This window comes from Vigna unguiculata, chromosome 8 (assembly GCF_004118075.2).
Source record: "Vigna unguiculata cultivar IT97K-499-35 chromosome 8, ASM411807v1, whole genome shotgun sequence".
Taxonomy (NCBI): Eukaryota; Viridiplantae; Streptophyta; class Magnoliopsida; order Fabales; family Fabaceae; genus Vigna; species Vigna unguiculata.
In genome coordinates this window covers 27,882,881-27,902,574 of record NC_040286.1, presented here as the reverse complement: position 1 = coordinate 27,902,574, position 19,694 = coordinate 27,882,881, and the positions used below count along the sequence as shown (strand labels likewise).

At 33.6% G+C, this 19,694-nt stretch overlaps 1 protein-coding gene across 1 annotated transcript; it reads left to right on the top strand.

The window, feature by feature from the left end:
- Positions 1-1,055: 1,055 nt before the first annotated feature.
- On the top strand, positions 1,056-18,978 carry LOC114194072 (E3 ubiquitin-protein ligase SHPRH). The gene is made up of 20 exons (XM_028084115.1): positions 1,056-1,318; positions 1,793-2,619; positions 2,799-3,005; positions 3,153-3,214; positions 3,693-4,149; positions 4,519-4,719; positions 4,992-5,247; positions 5,563-5,803; positions 5,904-6,073; positions 6,158-6,730; positions 10,052-10,221; positions 11,301-11,517; positions 11,603-11,803; positions 12,554-12,670; positions 12,919-13,161; positions 14,753-14,957; positions 15,559-15,770; positions 17,173-17,324; positions 17,960-18,209; positions 18,345-18,978. The coding sequence occupies exons 2-20, from the start codon at positions 1,805-1,807 to the stop codon at positions 18,600-18,602; spliced, it is 5,007 nt and encodes a 1,668-aa protein (XP_027939916.1). The 5' UTR covers positions 1,056-1,318; positions 1,793-1,804; the 3' UTR covers positions 18,603-18,978.
- The last annotated feature ends 716 nt before the right edge of the window (positions 18,979-19,694 follow it).

The window sequence follows — 19,694 nt, the reverse complement described above, 5'->3', positions numbered from 1 at the left end:
TTTTTTTTTTTAAGTTTGGGAGATCTTCGAGAGAAAGTTAATTCATGGAGGGGTTATTGCTCCCAATTTTTAATTAAACAACAATATTTTTTGTGTAATATTCAAAGTGTTAGAGGATTTCCTTATTAAAATTAGAATGAGTTTGAACGATACCTACTACTATAAGTTTATTTACTATTCATATGATGTTATTAATAACTCAACATATAATATCAAGGAAGAATTATATTTGCACAAATCTTACAATAAAATAACAAACAACAATTGCATACATGTAATAGAAGATAGTAAGTAATTATACATAATTGAAATTTTATAACTTACATTTATTATTTTTTCCAAGTGTCAAGAGTAAATCCATTAGAAATCTTAATTGAGGTTGTGATGCGAGAAAAAAATACTTTAGAAATATAAATGAATTTGATAGATATCGAACAAATCAAATAATTCATTAAAGGTTAAAGACGATGTACAGAAAAAGAATTTTTCAAGTGAAATAAAATCAATGTTCAATGAGATATTGAAAATAAGCTTTTAAGTTACCTAATTATTAATTAAAATGAGAAGTACTACTAGGATTGAAGTCCTCCAATATAATTATACTTATTCTTAAACTCTTAACTATATGAGTATTTTGTTTTAAATCTGAAATAAATTCAAATAATATTCATAATTGTGAATATATTTATGGTTCTTCTATTTCTTTATCGTTTTTTTAACGAAGTCCAAAAATAATAAAGATAAATTTATATTTAATTTTGACTTTTAATTTCCTTATTCTTTCTCATTGAATTATGTTTTCAAATAACCTTTAGTGTAATCCTTAATTATACAAGTTTTATTCTATTTCAATTCAATCTCAAATTTAACATATTAATTTAGAATGAAATAAAAATTGTGAATTCCAAACATTTTAAAACTAAAATTAAAAAAAAAGGGACAATCAATATTCGCGAATAAAAAAATAAAGGATTAAAATTTAAATTTAACCTAGCAATTAAAGATGGGTAAAATTGAATATACGAGAGGGGTTGAAGGGTGATGTTGGCAAGATGAAAGTGGATCCAAGATCTCTGGATTCGTTGGAAACAACGTTTGCGGCTGTAACAACAACACCATCCAACACTTTCACATTCACTCACAGAAACATAGACAAACACACTTTTATTTTGTTTTCGCATCCTATTTATCTATCAATCTTTCTGTTTCTCTCTCTAGCTTCTTTCCTAATTTCGCAAACTCGCGCGTGGGACTCAGTCTCTGCTGCATGCTCTTTCTCGCTCGCTTCCCCAATTCATGCTCTCTTCACTCTCTTCAGGTTCTAATTCTAAACCCCCTTCACATTTTCCCATGCAAAAATTCACGTGCAACACTCACTGCTCTATTGGGTCTCTCAAAATTATCTCAAGTTTCTGACTTTCAGTATTAGGCTATGGCGGTGCAATTGATCACTTGCTCTTACCCCCTTCATTCAGTTGACCCTCTGTTCTTTCCAATCTCTTGTTCCGTAGTTGCATCTACCAACTCCTGAATGTTTCTCATTCAATGTTCTTTACTTTGCCTTATTTATGATATGTTTAATTCTTGTTAAGTTTGTTCTTGACTTTCTATTATGACAGTGTAAGGTGTTTCTTTTGGTTTTTTTGATTGTGTTGTTTTCGAAACCGAAGTGTTAGAGATAATAAGTTGTTTGGCTCCATGTTGAGCTTCAGTTTCAATTCTTTAAAATCATGAGTAATCTTTGTATTGTATTATGTTATGAAATATAGCTTAGCAAGTTTTGTTTTGCTAGTGGTGAAAAGTGATGGGTAGGCGAAAAAACAAACCGCATCGAGCAGGTGGGATAATACTAGACCCAGATGCTTCTGCTGAGACAGAATTGAATAAACAAAATGTTGTAGAAGGAGGGGAAGAAGCAAAAGATAGTTATGGTGACATTGATAAGCCTTATTTTGTGGAGGTTGCTCGGTTGGATTGGTTGTCGGGTCAACACCTTGATATTTCTGAGATTGTTTTGAGGGATTTAAACTTGAGTGAAGGTTTTTCTGGTTTTGAATTGGCTGAGGATTTTTGTCGGGATCAGCAGTACTTGTTGAGATTTCGAGTATGTAATGTCAGTAATGTTCTTGGTCGAATTAAATTAGGCCATTGGCCTGTGTTACCCTATACTGATATTCATCTAGAGTTTGCGAGAAGAGTTACCGTTGACCATGTGGAAACTTATACAGTGTTGTTATCTGGTATTTTTGACGGACCTGATGAAGGTGTTACTGGTCTTCTTCACTTGGCAAGTTTGAAGTTTGTTACACTGAGGCCAGTTCTTGGGATTAGGCTTTCGGAGGAAATTTCCTCCCTCAGGGTAAGGGTTGAGGTACTAAAGAACGCCTTCAATGCATGTGAGTCGCTTCTTGATACTTCTAGACAACTATGGAAAAAGAGTATGGTAAATGTAATGTCTTGGTTGCGTCCAGAAATAATGACTTCAGAAGTTAGGTACGGGTTTAGCTGTATGAAAATGGATGGTGATCCACAGACAGAGATGGTAGATGACACTTGCAAAGCAAGGAAACATGCAAGGTTTGATCCTGCAGGTTTATATGAAGCCATAAAGCCTTCAAAGTAAGTTAAACATTCTCTTTGTCCTTGGATTCTAATTTAACGGTTAGAATAGTTGGTACAATGGTCAGTTGATCATACAATAACATAGTTCAATCTTCACCGAAGTCTAGTGGTAGTCAATCTCATGTCAAACATTTTGTTTATCTTTTTTGTTTATCTTTCATATATCTTGTGTACAGAGCAGAGCCAATGCTTGAAGATGACATACCAGAGTTACTTCCTAAATTGAGGCCATATCAAAGGCGTGCAGCTTTCTGGATGGTAGAAAGAGAGAAAGCAGTGGAAGAAAGTCAGGGTGAAACAGAAAGAAATCAGTTTCATTCTCCACTATGCATACCTGTGGATTTTCTGGACGCCAGTTCTCAAATGTTTTTCAATCCATTCAGGTAAGTTTTGTCTATGGGTTTTCAAAATATAATATCCAGGCATTCTTTTTTATTGTATTATTCATGTAAGGCTGGTCACTCTACCCCCCAACTATTATGAATTCATTCTCTCTTCCGTTGTGCTTATTTGAATTACAATGGCTTCAGTGGAAATATTTCATTGTACCCAGAGACTTCTTCGCCTTATGTATTTGGAGGCATTCTTGCTGGTAGGTCCCAACCTATGTTGCATATTTAATTTTTTTCCTCATATCGTCATGTAGATCTTTGCTACATTCTAGTTTGGATAGGTTCTAGATATTTACCACTGTAGAGAAACTACTGTTTTATATATAAAGAAATTCCTTTTTCTTGTTGGCCTCTTTTGTCATATTGAATTGACTGTTTACAGTCAAATTTATTGCATAATGAATAGTCCATTGGATCTTGTAGCTTTAGGATGATGAGTCCACTGATAGAATCTTGCTGTTGAAATTCTATCAATTCCTGTTTATATCAGCTGTTTTTTGGAACCATTCTTTGCCATCCACCAATGGCTTAGGTTTTATGGAGAGGTTGGTCTTTGACTTAGTATTATATTATAGTTGGTATTTATGTATGATATTATATACAAACTATATGGGTGTTGTATGCATATATACAATTGAAAATTCGGTCTTCTATGACTAATTTATTTTGATGCAACAGATGAGATGGGCTTGGGAAAAACTGTTGAATTGCTTTCTTGCATCTTTACTCATCGTAGATCAGCATCTGGAAGTGACATATTATTTGATTTAGATCCACAAATTAATGTGGACCAAAAAGTCACTTTGAAGAGAGTTAAAAGAGATCGTGTGGAGTGCATATGTGGAGCTGTGAGCGAAAGTCTTAAATATGAAGGACTGTGGGTTCAGTGTGACATTTGCGATGCTTGGCAACATGCGGATTGTGTTGGTTATTCACCGAAAGGAAAATATTTGAAATCAAAACACGGATCTGAAGGCAAGGCATATAAAACTACAGTATCTGTGAGGGATGGAGAATATGTATGTCATATGTGCTCTGAACTAATTCAAGCTACTGAATCTCCTATTGCCTCTGGCGCCACACTCATTGTCTGCCCTGCACCTATTTTGCCCCAGTGGCATGATGAAATTATACGGTATTTTTCTTAATCAGAACTACGAATGCTTTTTTTGTGTGAGTATGTCTGTGTTGCCTTAAGGAGGACTTGATCCTCCTACCCTATGTAATTCTGCGCAAGGATGTCTTACAAAGTGGGTTAGGGCCTAAGTCAACCCTTAAAACTAGTTTGTAAGTGAGGATTGTTCTCACTTATATATTGTATTTTGACACAATCTGTAGTCAATTTGGGACTTGGGTTTTCTGCATATTATGTGTGGACTAGGGACTAATGTGCTTGTTTCATGCTTTAGTATGTCTGTAAAGTATGATTTCGAGTGTAATGCCCTTTTAGTTATTTAATTTAGTTATAGTAAAATGTTCTCATTAACTTTATTTGTCATTATAGCCATACGCATCAGGGCTCCTTGAAAACTTGTGTCTACGAAGGTGTGCGAGAAACAACTTTTTCCAATACGTCTGTTATGGATATCAGTGATCTTGCTAGTGCTGACATTGTATTAACTACATATGATGTGCTTAAAGAGGATCTGTCTCATGATTCTGATAGGCATGAAGGTGATCGGCACTTTCTGAGGTTTCAAAAAAGGTTTGCCCTAAAGGCTGCAATATTCCCCCTTTGTTATTATATAATATGTAGGATATTTTATTTATACATTTCAAGACGAGTTTATGAGTTTGGTCGAGCTTTTCATCCATCAGTTTTGACTGTGTATTTGAGGTGTTATATTTTGTTTATGATTTCTAATCTTTAAACCTTTTCACGAACCATCCTCACCGATGTTATATTTTAGAAAAAATTTAGATCTCAGTATGTCTATTATGGTCCCAAGTGTTTTAGTAGCCTCTTTTTCCTTGTAGGTACCCTGTCATCCCAACTCTTCTTACGAGAATATATTGGTGGAGGGTTTGCTTGGATGAGGCACAAATGGTGGAAAGTAATACTACAGCTTCTACTGAAATGGCTCTAAGACTCCATTCAAAGTATCGATGGTGCATTACTGGTACCCCAATTCAGCGAAAACTTGATGACTTATATGGACTTCTAAGGTTCCTTGTGGCCAGTCCTTTTGATAAATACAGGTGGTGGACTGATGTTATTAGAGATCCTTATGAGGTATTTTCTTTTTAATTTAATGTTTTATGAACTTGGTGCGGACTGACTTTCCTTATTACTAGTTTTTTTTTTTTTTCTATTTTATACATAAAAATTGAGTATCAACTAGGAGTAAGCCTTTTTGCAATTACCTTCAAGTCCAAATTTTATTCTCATTTGACATGCTATAAGCCTTGTGTGTATAGAAATAACCTTTTTGTAATTTCATTTTAGTTTAGACATCTCCAGTTTTGTCATGTCCTGCATCTCAGCAGAGTTCAGAAAGGTTTGTAAATTTATCTTACTTAACTTTGCTATCACTCCATACTTATGCAGAAGGGAGATGTGGGAGCTATGGAGTTTACACACAAAGTTTTCAAACAAATCATGTGGCGTTCTTCTAAAAAACATGTTGCTGATGAATTGGACCTTCCATCCCAAGAGGAGTGTCTCTCTTGGCTTACTCTCTCACCAGTAGAGGAGCACTTTTACCAGAGGCAACATGAAACTTGTGTTAGAGATGCTCATGAAGTTATTGAAAGTTTGAGAAATGATATTCTTAATAGAAAAGGCCCAGGTTTTTGCTTAGTGCTGTGTAATTTCGTTTTATAAATCCTTTGAAAGAAATGTGCATCCATGATAATGATTGAACTTGCAATATTTGATGCATATTCCAGATGCTATCTCTTTGCAAAGTTCCTCTGATCCTTTAATCACTCACAACGAGGCAGGGAAGCTACTGAATGCTTTGCTGAAGCTTCGTCAAGCTTGTTGTCATCCCCAGGTTGGAAGTTCTGGGTTGCGCTCCCTACAGCAGACACCAATGACTATGGAAGAAATACTAATGGTATGTTACTTGGAAGGATCTTTGATTTGTTTTCACATACAATATACATTCGTCTGTCAATTTTTTATGCAACATGATCTGTAGGTTCTTATAAGCAAGACCAAAATCGAAGGTGAGGAAGCTCTCAGGAAGTTAGTTATTGCTTTGAATGCACTTGCAGCTATTGCTGCAATACAAAAAGATTTTTCTCAAGCTACATCACTGTACGGTGAAGCTCTTGCTTTGGCTGGAGAGCATGCTGAAGATTTTCGCCTGGATCCTTTGTTAAATATCCACATTCATCATAATCTTGCTGAAATACTTCCACTTGCTTCAAACTTTGCTTTAACATTGGCATCCAAAGGAAAACAATTCTCTGAAAATTCTGAATTTAAGATGACCAAAAGGCATTTAATTGTAAAGGTTGACAGTTGTCATGTGAAGAGGCAAAGAATAAGTGGCTGTGATTACATAAATGCAACCGTGCCGTCTGCAGAACCATCAAATGTTAGCCTTTTGGAAAATGACACAAAGGAGGATCAGGAATTTGATAATTTATCAGCCAGTTCTGTCAAATCTCTGATAGCAGAATGTGAAGATTCGAAACAGAAATTCTTGTCTGTCTTCAGTTCAAAGCTATCTGCAGCCCAACAGGAGTTTCAAAGTTCTTACATTCAGGTAAATATTTTCACCGGATCTTAAGGAAGAATTTGTTCACTTATATTGAACTTTGGGATTTGTTTATGTAAGTTGATTATTTCCTGCGAAATGTGATCAGATCTTAGCTGTGTATGTAATATTGTAACTATCCAATATTGGATATAACCAAACTATTTAATACTACATTTATTCCTAATACAGAGTTTGTCCACCATTAATTTAAGTCACAAAAACCGTTTCTATGATCATTTAAGTGAATTTTTTGAATGGTGCAAACTAACACCTTTTATGAGATTGATAAATATAGTGATGCTGGTATTGGATGGTCCTTTTAGGGAAAACCCCAGTCCTACATAGGCTAGAGATAGAACCTAGAAAGAGAATATTAGTCAGGAACAACCCTTGTCGTATAAATCAATTTTGTAGAGTTGAGTTAGACCAAAACTCACATTCTATCATGGCATTAAAACTTATCTTGAATCAGTTATAAGGGTCACCCACTTATTATCTACTCACCAAGCCCAATGGTGTTGTTGTGCATGAAGGGGTGTATTTGGCAAAACCAAGATAGAGCTTGAAGAGAGTATATAAGCGGGAAAAAGCCTTCACTCAACAAGTTGATTTTGTGGGGTTAAGTCTAAATTCACATTCAAATAGTCCTCCTACACGTGATCTAAGGCTAAACTAAGAAATATTTAAGGAGAGTAGATTTGGGGAGGATTCAAGATGAATGAATTCCTTCCAGTTTTCTTAGCTCATAGAAGGACCAAAGTTGTTATCCTTGGTTGGGAGCATAGGAGCATACATTGCTCTTATATTTTTGTAATATTAGAGTTCTAGAGAGAGAGAGAGAGAGAAAGGAAAAGGAAGTGAAACTAAAAATTATCCCTGTTTGTATTCAATTCAATTGATTCAATTGATTTACAAGAGTCTCTTTATATAGAACAAAGAGAAAGGTACAACTGTCATAGTAATAGCTAACAAGCCTAACTAACTGAATAACGAAAAGTTTTAACAAAACAGTAGCATGGAATTCAAAGTAAACAAAATTATCCTTAGCAGGTTTACTGACGCTAGTTAGAATTTTAGTGATAGTTGGATCATGAAGTAAATGATGAAGGGCTGAGGAAACGATATGATTATTAGGAGCTGAAAAATAGGAGGATCCAAAAGATTGGATTCGCCATTACCAATGTAAATGTTTCAGGACCTTCATTCATGAACATTGTGGTGAATGTTCTGACTATATCCAGTTATATGAAAGAAGCACTAAAACTAGGGAATGAATTGGAATAGTAATATGTAACAATCATTAAAACTAGGGAATGAATTGGAATCAGAATTTTGAATGTTGGGAGTAGGCAATGAACGTGCTCCAGTTATGGTTAGCAAAGCATCAGGGGGGTGTTGTAATTGCTATAAAGGAGGACATTGGTTGGTTGAAGGATATACAAGAAATGGAGCAGAGCATTGTTGGTGTTGAGGAAAATGTGAGTATATATTGTATTGAGCAAATGGATGAAAGTTTCTCTAGAAAATATGGCTTGAATTTCCTTGAGAATTTAAGTAAAAATAGCCTTGAGTGGGAGCCCAATAGTTCTGATCAAACTGGTGATAGCAAAGGGAAGCAATAGGTCCATACTTGAAGCATACTTGGCACTTCACTTTAGCAAAGTGTCCTCCACGACCACGATCACCACCTCTATAATCATAGTTGCAACCATCACGGAAGGAAGAGGATCCACGAAACTAGTGATATGAGCTTTTGCATCTTGGTTCTGCACATTCTAAGTCATCACTTCAGCAGTACTTCATTCTTTGAAATTGAATCAGGCGTGGTGCTTGAATTAGATTAACAGAAGCACAACTAAGAACAACTTTCTTTTGAAACTTTTTGAGCTGAGACTCTTGTGCTAGAAGAAGAGCTTCAGCTTCTTCAATAAGATGTTCAAGCCTACTTTCAATAACAAAAAGAACAGATTCATAGTCTTGAGGGAAACCTTTAAGGATCACATCAATGTGTTCTTAAAGAGAAACAGCATTTCCACCATTAGAGATATAAATGTAAACATTCAGTTATTCAGCTGGATGTTAGTTAGTTATCTGGGTTTTTCTGTTTTCTGTCATGATTAGTGTGTAACTGCTGTAACCTCTTTTGAGCCTATATGTGCTCAGCTTGTGTCTTCTTTCTTAATTAGTGAAATAATAATCAGTTTTCTTTCTGGTAATATTTTCTGTTTTCTCTCATACCAACATTCCGATACCCACAAAAGCAAGACAATAACCAATGCTTTCATTTTGAAGAAAACATTTCATCATGAAACAATTTTCAAGAGACGTGGAATGAAGTTCAGCACCAAGTTACTGCACTCTTGCTCATGTCTATTTGTGAAAATGCTCATGAAATTCATACCAAACCTGATAGGAATGAACACTTTCAAGAACACGAGAAAGGACGATTGCAATAGTGTAGATTGAAACCATGAAACCATGTCCACAATATATGATCTCGTTGTTCCCATGTCTATATGCTGGACTGATTTTTCCAGCTTCACAATCAGCTTCATTAAGAAATTGATGAAAAATAGACGGACTAACCATAAAGTGTTGAAGACAATGCAATTTAATTCTTGGTTCCACTTGTTGCTGCCAGCAAGAAGTTACAATTATCTAGTTTCTCTAAAATCTTCACATAGGTTGTGGAGGAAGGGGAATAAGGAGGGAATAGCTATGAAGAACCTTCAAGCTCTTCATATGTGTTTGTATTTAATTCAACTAATTTACAAGAGTCTCTTTATATACAACAAAGAGAAAGGTACAATTGTCATAGTAAGAGTTGGCATGTGTAATAACTAACTAAATGTCTACAAGTTTAACTACTAACAAACTAATAGGCAGCTAAGAAACATTGTAGCCATCTGAGTAATACAATACTCACGTGTAATGAATTTTTTTCTCCAAAATCAATGCAAATCTTTTTTCTTCAGATAGTAAGTTGAATCCTATAAAAGACTAACCATATACCTTGGTTTGCCAGTTCATTTTCAATCAAAATGAATCACAGAATTCGTGCCTGCCTTCTGTTTTCATAGTTAAAAAAGGAAAGAATGCAAGATGTGTTGTTTCTAGAGGTGAAAAAAAATAAATATGATCACTAATTTTGTTTCATTTTGAGGATAAGCAATTTTTATATTATTTAGTAACTACATGAGATATATAGTAGTGTGAAATCATGTTGAGATGCTTTATTATGCTATAATTATGAAGATCGAATCTGCTCAAGTTTTTTTTCCTTTCTTTGATGATATTTTCTGTAAATGACATTTGTATTTTTTGTAGGTCAGTAATGCTTATCGTGACAATCGAACAGATCAAAATACATTTTGGTGGTTAGAAGCACTCCATCATGCTGAGCAGAGCAAAGATTTCTCCACTGAGTTGATTAGAAAGATTGAAGAAGCCATCTCAGGAACTTCAAGCAATTCAAAGTCATCAAGAATAACTGCTCGGTCAGTCAGGCTTTGACTATTTAACACAATTGTCAAGTACTACAGTTTTAACCGTATCCATATACTTGACTTTCTCTTTTATGCTCTTGATCTTTATATGTAGATTCACCGTAAAAAAGTTGCTAAACAATGTAATACATTTAAAACTGATATCAACAACATACAATATCCAGTTATGAACAGTGTTCTAATATATAGTTATTACTGGTCATTTTCATATATGTTGTCAGTAACTCTTATAAGGTGGACTTTAAGCCTAACTTAACTTTATAAAACCATCTTGAAAGGTGAGGTTTGTACCTATCTATTTATTTATTACAATTTGGCTAAATTTCTAGTCGACTTGAGATCTTCAACAATGACTGTTGGGAAAACCTCAAGTTCCTCATTGAGATAGAGCCTAAAAGAGAGTAGATGGAGACAATTCTCACTTTACAAGACAAATTTGTAGGATAATTAGACTTTAATTTACATTATAAGATTGTACCAACATATATCAAAGATTTATCATTATAGAAGGATAATCCATCATATTATCCATGTACCAAACCAATAGTGTTGGACAACAAATGTATTTAAAAAGAGCCAAGTTCCACATTGGCTAGAGAAAGAGCCTAAGTCAGAGTATATAAGGGAAGCAATCCTTACCTTACAAATTGGTTTTGTGGGGTTAAGTTAGGTCTAAAAGACTAAAACCCACATTCTAAGAATTACATAACTTTCATTGCTATAGTTATTTGTCAAAAAGTTCATTAATGGTTTTCCATACAATGCAAAATGTCATTTTAGTTTGTGCTGAAATTGAACTTAATTATTAAGAGTGTGCAGTAATGATCAAACTTCTACATCTAACCACTTGGTTAGAGAGGCTTTGGTTCCATGTCAAATACGAATAATCAATAGCTTAAGCAATTAGTAAACTCTTATGAATGATTTTAAATCTCTAATACATGGCTTTGGGAGGGATCTTCTATTGTGCAACCAGATTTCAAAATTATTTACTAAGATATTTTGATAGATAGCTTCTGGTAACTTGACTGTGAGATCGCTATTACTGATGCGTGTTGCTTTTAATCCAGTTTCCGAAGCATAAGCTCTCTAAAGTATCAAATTCAGACAGGTTTGGATCAGTTAGAGGCCTCTAGAAAAACACTACTAGATCGACTGTTAGAAATTGATCAGACTATGGAAAAACCAAAAGAAGAAGATATTGAACGTGTGGGTAAATGTCGAAATTGTCAGCCTAATTGTGATGGTCCCCCATGTGTTTTGTGCGAGCTAGATGAATTGTTTCAGGTTTACTGCATAATTTATCTGTCAATTTTCTTCATCTTGTGTCTAATGAATGTAATATGGTCTCATGATTTATTTTTTTCCTCAGGATTATGAAGCAAGACTCTTCGTTCTTAAGAATGATCGTGGAGGGATAATTTCATCTGCTGAGGAGGCAGTAGATTTTCAGAAGAAAAACTTTGCACTAAATCATTTTCTCTCAAAGCTATCACAATCTAGTAACAGTTCTACAACATCTGATATCGGTCATGAAGAATCAAAGAAAAGGAATGTTGGACAAAGAGTAGTGGTGAGTTACTTCATTTGATTGACATTTTCTTTGGGTCATAGACTACTGCATATTTATTATACCTCTTCTCTCTCTCTCTCTCTCCTGTTGTTTTAAAGAGGATTCTTCTCTTTTATTGATATAAGAGCATCTGCAGTGCAAGAGTCTTCTTAGAAACAAGGTCGTGTTCTAATTTAAATGAATCCCATTACGTTACATCACTTCTCAACAACTCTTGCTATATATTTATAATTCAACGCTGAGGTCATATAAGAACCCCATACTTCAATTTGTTAATACTTAAAAACGTAAGAACCCACACTTGAAATATTTTATTTATTGTTAAGACCTGGTATTTAAGCTCTCTCCAATTAGAGTTTCTTATAAGACCTGATGCTTAAATTTAAGAACCTTCTTAAGATCTCTGCATTGGAAATATTCAGTCTATATTGAAAGAGAGTTTTGAATTGTTATAATAAGGAAATCAAAATGGAGAAAAGGACTCCTGAAATATATCAATGGAGTCAACATCATGTTCAATCATTGTTGAGGAAAATTCGCAATTTTTGAGAATTCTTGTATTACATTCGACTGTTATAAATGTTCCTTAATATATTGTTCCGAAGTGTCAAGATGCACTGTATGGCAAATTAGATTCCAAGGCTGACCATCAACAATGATTGGCTAATGTTCTCATTTCGAGCAAATTTGGTTAGTATTTTGAAACTTGTAACCTTACCTTTTTAATCTTCCAAATTGATTATGTTTTAGGTTTCAAGATCAGCATCTGAAATGGAGCTAATTCTTGGAGTTATAAAGAACTACTGCAAGGCTAGATTAGGAAGGGACTCTGTCTCGGCTGCTACCAAGGATTTACATGTTTTTGAGGTATAGCCTTATGAAATATTTTCTATGGATAGGATTCCTCAAGGAGTTATTAAATTAATCTAAAGTGTTTTTATTTTCAATTTTAATCTTCTCTCCTCCCAAAATACATGTAAACCTTTTCAGGATTGTTTAATTGTGCTCAGTAAAAAAGTAATTGACTGACAGTTGTAAAACTTTTAAAAGCTAAGATTATCTGTAATAACAATTTTGATTGACTTGGTTCCTTTCCTCTGTTGTTGACTTATAAGGGAATGCGAAAGGAGTTTGGCCATGCAAGGTCTTTGGCATTAGCTCAAGCTCAGTATCTGCGTGCACATGATGAAATAAAGATGGCTGTTTCCCGTCTGCACCTAAGGACAAGTGAAGATGATAAATCTCTCGATGCTTTAGGTGAAAATGAATTAACTGCTGCTAGCTCCAACTTTTCCCACGAAAAGTTTATGTCATTGACCATGTTGTCCCAGACGAAAGGAAAACTCCGCTACTTAAAGGTATAAAGAAATAACCGTTAGAAATTTGTATATAATGAACTGTTTTCGCTTACTCTTTATACATACATACATATATACATATATATACACATACATACATATATACATATATATATATACATATATATATATATATACATATATATATATGTGTATATATATATATGTATATATATATATATATATATGTATATACATTGAATCTTTTCATTAATAATTGATATATCTATAAAATCCCTTATGGGCATCTATATAACTTTTTAGAGAGGTGGAGGTTCTATTACAAAGTGGTTAGTTTAATCCTTGTAGTCTTCATTCTTCGTAGTTAATTTAAAAATTTTAGCACCAGGTGGACTAGTCTATTGTTCATGCTTCAGTCTCACCATGAGGTGGGTCGGGTAGTATGTTTGAAACATAAAATCATTTTGAGAATTGGTTCTTGACAATAATAATCATGAATTGCTATATGAGACGTGTGAAATAAATCTGAATGGTCATATAAGAGTTCATTTATAAACCTAATTTTGTTATAAGAAACTTGTATACATACGAAATTAAATGAATAACCAAAGGAAACCTTTACTACCTAAAAGATTCAGTGATTCCCATTTTTGTCCTCGAAATTCTTTTTACTTTTAGCTTCCCAAGATTACATTGTATATGTTAAGATGTCTCATGTCGTGTTTCGTGGTTATTAGTATTGTTAAGGATACACTACTCACGGATGTAACTGTCAGTTGAAACTGTTAGTTATATTTCTGTTAGCTGTAACATTCAGCTGTTATAGTTTGTTTGTGTTCAGATGCTTTAAATCTGGACAGTCGTCATTTCTATAAATAATTTTGTACTCTTTTCCTTAAAGCTTTAGGATATTAACAAATATGGCTATGGTACTCTTTGGAAGACTTGAGCAAACCTCTCCCCTAGCTAGGCCCTTTTTGCTTCTAATATATGTCGATACTATCATTCTGTCAACACTTCTATGCCAATATTAATGAGGGTTGTCAATTGATGATTTTTCACTGTTCTGTTTCTAGCATGAACTCATAAGACTTGCAAGGTTCTAAATTGTGGTCGTGGAGTCCTCAAAATATTGACATTGCAAAATTACACCTAAACGCTGTCGTAATTGCAGTTACAATGCAGTTTGGGAGACCCCTAAAACCTTGATGTTGTGACCAACATTGTAATTTTGGCCTGTGCTTTAAAACTTTGTAAAGAGTTTAATGGTTGCACATCTAGGGTCTGCCTATAAAAAATTTGGTCAAAAAAACTTCATATGGCAGGTGCACTAAAAATGAACATAACAGTGAAATATTTGAGTGCTGAAATGTTTCGATTTAATCTTAAACATGAGACTTTCATAAAAGGAAGTTGGGACTTGAGAGAATACTTTATACTTAGAGACCAATATTTGTTTGACATTTAAATAACCGTCTTAAGTTGATGATCCACCTGTGTTTTTATCTTCCTAGGTGACTACTATTACCAATCTAACTAAAAATTCAAAATGATATTTTTTAATTCCCCACTAAGATTCCCTGGAATATGATATTTCTTTTCTGACTTGGAAAGCTGAACCATTTTTCAGGGTTTAGTTCAATCCAAGCAAAAAATGCAATTTGAAAGTCCAAACGGCTCTTCAATCTCAGGAGAAACAACTGCAATGTCAAACTCTACAGAAGAGAAGGCTGCACTTATAGCTAAAACTGATGATGAAACATGCCCGGTCTGCCAAGAAAAGCTAGGCAATCAGAAGATGGTTTTTCCATGTGGGCATGTTACATGCTGTAAATGTAAGTATTATACTAGGAAACTTTATATCATCATTATTTAGTTGTGTTGGAGATTTAATAAAGACATTTGGTCTTCACCTAGCAACTTAAGCTTTTAGGAGAGTTGGTTATTGGCATGATTTTGGAGCCTATATGATCAAGAACTTGGAATTTGGTCCTTGTTCATTTCATTCTTCTAGATAAAACGTTGAATTTTTATACGGTAAATATGAGTCTCTGTGTGTAAAAGGGCTCTAATGAAACCATTCTATTGTCATTATCTAATAGCTTAAGATTTCAATAGATTTTGATAAGTTGTTGAGTCCTGCACATATTCAATCTGTTAGCAGACATATAGTTGGTGTATATTATATAGAAAATATTTTGTATCCTTTGTCTTTTATGCTTTACTAAAAAATACTGGTATACTGAATTCGCATTGATCATCTGCATTTCTCCATGTCCACATAAAACATGAAGAAAGAAAATAGTATCAGGATGCATAGCCTGTACTCTTCTAGTATTACACTCATCCATCTTTGTTCAACAGACATACAGTTAAACATTTATTGACATCGAAATGAATATTATATGAAAATTAACTATGCATCTACTTTTACAGGTTTATTTGCTATGACTGAGAAAAGACTTCAAAATAGCAAGCTTCATAATTGGGTGATGTGCCCTACATGTCGGCAGCATACTGATTTTGGAAACATTGCCTATGCAGTTGATTCACAGAATGAATCTTCCAATCTTTCAGAGCTGCATACAAACGACAGCAGTGAAATATGTGAAGCATCCATTAGTGTCAAAGGATCATATGGGACTAAGGTTTTTTTCTGCACAAGATCTTTTCTATTGATACCCCTAAGATAGACAAGCATAATTCCTTTCTACAAGTACACATACCACTACCCAGGATACACTTTATTTTTCTTAATTCTGAACTTTCATGGTTTTTTACTTTTTTGCACTGAATATTTTACTCGTAATTCCATGAAACAAATTTCAATGTTTGTTGCCTGCAAACCCTTTTTCTTTGATATAGGCTTGTGTCTGTCATTGTTGGACTTCAAAAACTGGCATGTAGAGTTGATTGTGTCTCTCGGCATATAGTTTAGACTTCAATTCTTTTGACTGCATTGTTGTGATATTGAGATGCTTTTCGTTTTATATGCAACATGGCAAATTGATTTTCTGTGAGATTAAATTTCCATAGACTAATTAAGCTGGTAAACCAATACTGGTTAAGAAAATTTCTATTTGTAACTAGATATAAAACCATTTTCAGCTGCCTCGAGCATCTTAAGCTATTAGTAGAATAGGTTTGTTCATGTTGAATTAGAGCGCATACAATGACCAAAAGTGTATACAAATTTGTGCTAGATACATATGCTAATAACCGATCTTTTAATTTTAAATATGTTATAATACATATTAGAGTCAAATATATTCTTTGTCCCTTAAGTTTAAGTGAAAATTAGAGTTAATCTCTCTTCAAAACTTTAGACTAATTTAGTCCCTAATATTTAGACATGCGTGAATTTAGTTCTTTTAACCGAATTTTATTAAGTTTATTTAACGTTTTAAATGCGCTTTTCAGCTAACATTGAAGCGAAAATATGTCAAACAGTATAAACAACTTAGATATTATCATGAAACGCGTTTGAAACGTCAAATAAACTTAACAAAATTTGTTCAAAAGAATTAAATTTAGACATTTTTAAAGTTGAGAGACTAAATTGGATCAAAGTTTTGAACCGGAACTAATTCTAGTTTTCATTTAAAGTTAGGGGACGAAAAGCATATTTAACCCTATATATTATAAATTGCTAAATAACTGATATGAATATTAATTTGTTCGAAATATAGTTTATTATACTATGTTAGGAAGGATTATGATCAATCTAATAAGTTTTATTTGATCACATAGTGTTTGTGTTGTGGTGTCTATTATAATTTCATATTGCCAAAGGGTTTAGGAAAATAGTCTATCATCGTAGAGACAGGGATACCATTCAAAGACTATCTCCAAAAGAAGATTAAGATTTTTTTAAATTTTAATATCCATTATAAATGTGTCTAACATTTCTCAAAATATATTGTTGCTACATTTTACATTGTAATTTGCTTGCTTTAGAAAATAAGACATGCTTTGGCATATTTGATTTATACCATATCCCTTGTGCCTTCTAACTCTTGTATTCCTCATATTTTTTTATATTTGGTTTAGATTGAAGCAGTCACAAGAAGAATATTGTGGGTAAAGGCTAATGATCATAATGCAAAAGTTCTTGTATTTTCAAGTTGGAATGATGTACTTGATGTATTGGAGCATGCCTTTACTGCCAATAACATTACCTTCATCCGGATGAAGGGAGGCAGGTATGATAATCTGTGCAGTTACTATTTCTCCATTTATTTGTGTTTTTATGCTGGGATACTAGATATTCACTTGGGGGTAAAATAAAATACAAGATAGGCAAAGAGAAGATTATGACTAAGATCCTATTGTGGTCCCACACATTTATTTTCTCCCCAACACATTCCTATGTTTCTACCTTTTCTCATTTTAGCCTCACAAGGTTGTAATTTTCTTCAACATGGTCTAGTTGTGTTGGATCTTAGATTCAACATATATAACCTGTCTCCCAACTATTAGAAGATTGAACTATATTAAGTTGGATCATAGGTATTTTTATCATGAATTTGGTGTGATCCCTCATGTTTTCCTGTTTGTTATCTTTTTCTTTTTTTTAATAAAATATTCATGTTATGGTGTCTAATACAAGCTTATGAAGAATTAGATTAAGGTGGATCGAGTCAGATTGAGTCGTAGTTATCTCACCCCGTGAATAACCCTAGTATAGTCCATAAAATTGGTTCAGAGGATTATTTCTTATGGAACCATCTAGGATTTGCTTCAGTTAATAAGAATGGCTGATGATCTGCTACTTGGACAATCAGCCTATTTCAACTTTCTCATACTGATATCATTTTGGTTATGAATTTGAATTCAGAAAAGCACATGTTGCCATCAGTCAATTCAGAGGAAAACAGAATGATACAAAAGGATGTGAGGGGTCAACACCAAAATCTATTCAGGTGTTGCTGCTTTTAATCCAACATGGTGCCAATGGACTCAATCTTTTGGAAGCACAGCATGTGGTTCTTGTAGAGCCATTGCTGAATCCAGCTGCTGAAGCACAAGCAATCAGTCGTGTACATCGGATTGGACAAAAAAACAAGACCCTCATTCATCGTTTCATTGTAAGCACTGTTGTATCTCTCTCCCTATCCTTCATGTGCCAACTCAATGTAACTGTTGTCCTTTTTTATATTGCTGTCATACAAATAAATTCAACACATTTTCTGTTCTTATAGCTTCGTTCTTGTATGTGTTAGGTAAAAGACACGGTTGAAGAGAGTCTATACAAATTGAACAGAAGCAGGAGCAATCATTCATTCATCAGTGGAAACACTAAAAATCAAGATCAACCTGTTTTGACCCTGAAGGATGTGGAAGCCTTGCTGTCTAGGGCACCACTTACAATGCCAGAAAGTGAAGAAAATCATAGCACAAACACAAATCTTAGACACTTGCCACCATCAGTAGCCGCTGCTATAGCTGCTGAGAAGAGACTTAATGAACAAAGGACATGATTTTGCTTCTCTCTTTGTTCCATAGATGGGTTGCATTGCATTTCAAAGATGCCACTAAACACAAATGCAGTAATTTCAAGAGGCAAGAGGAGATGCATGCAATGCAATAATCTCAGCTGTAGATTCTTCCAACCAAAAAAAATTCTGTGATATTTATAAATTTATTTATTCTTGTACATAATTTTAGTTATATTAAGGTTTTAAGTGTTGAGTAGAAATCTGTAAAATATATATTAATCCTGTAGCACCTTTGTTAATCTCTTCATGTAAACTTCGTACACCCAAAATTGTATCCCACTAATTAATTCACAAACTGATTTAGTTATTTTAGTCTTCCCAACTAGAGTCTAAACAATTAGTGAAATGGGAAAATAAATATTAGAAATTATGAGTGTTTTGGAAATCATTGAAGCTGTTACGTATTTCAATAAACTTTTTAGTTCGTTGATGAGAGTTTAGAGCACCGAGTAATTATAAATTTGTTAACTTAGAAACAATACTAAAGCTACTGTTTGTACCTTTTTTTAGTTGAATTTAAGTTTCACCATCATAATTTGCATAATTTTTTAGTACAATTTTTTATTACGTTAATTATTGAAGTAAAACGGGCAGATAATTGGGTTTCTTGATAATATTAATTTTCTAAACCATCACTTTCGTAAGAAAAATAGAACTTATTTTTATGATATCTATGCTTCAAGATAATGCCATCTGATTATAGCAGTGCTTTGTTTTAGCAAAAGAAATTTGTTAAAGTACAACTCTAATTTTAATTGAGACACAATAACATCAATATCTAAAATATTGTATCTTTCAACTTTTAATTAAATAATTCAGTCACCTGCAAGATAATTGTAAAAAAGGTTATTTAAAGTACATTAGACTTATTTCAAAAACAAAAAATTGATAAAAACCAAGTTTTGGCAGACAAATTAAGAGGACATTTTAAAACATATTTGTGTTATTTGTGTCACATGAAGTAGCAATGGTTGTTTTCAACACGTGGTCTCTTTCTATCTTGCCAAATGCTGTTAAGAGGACCTCCAAAATTCTGGAAAGCCCTGTTACTATTCTAGAAAGATGCCACCTGTA

What these genes read in the sequence shown, in the direction of transcription:
- LOC114194072 (XM_028084115.1), top strand. Translation starts at nt 1,805, where the DNA reads ATGGGTAGGCGAAAAAACAAACCGCATCGAGCAGGTGGGATAATACTA. An exon ending in GAAGCCATAAAGCCTTCAAA is followed by an intron (nt 2,620 to 2,798) that starts GTAAGTTAAACA and finishes TCTTGTGTACAG; the next exon opens with AGCAGAGCCAATGCTTGAAG. An exon ending in GAAAACTCCGCTACTTAAAG is followed by an intron (nt 13,162 to 14,752) that starts GTATAAAGAAAT and finishes ACCATTTTTCAG; the next exon opens with GGTTTAGTTCAATCCAAGCA.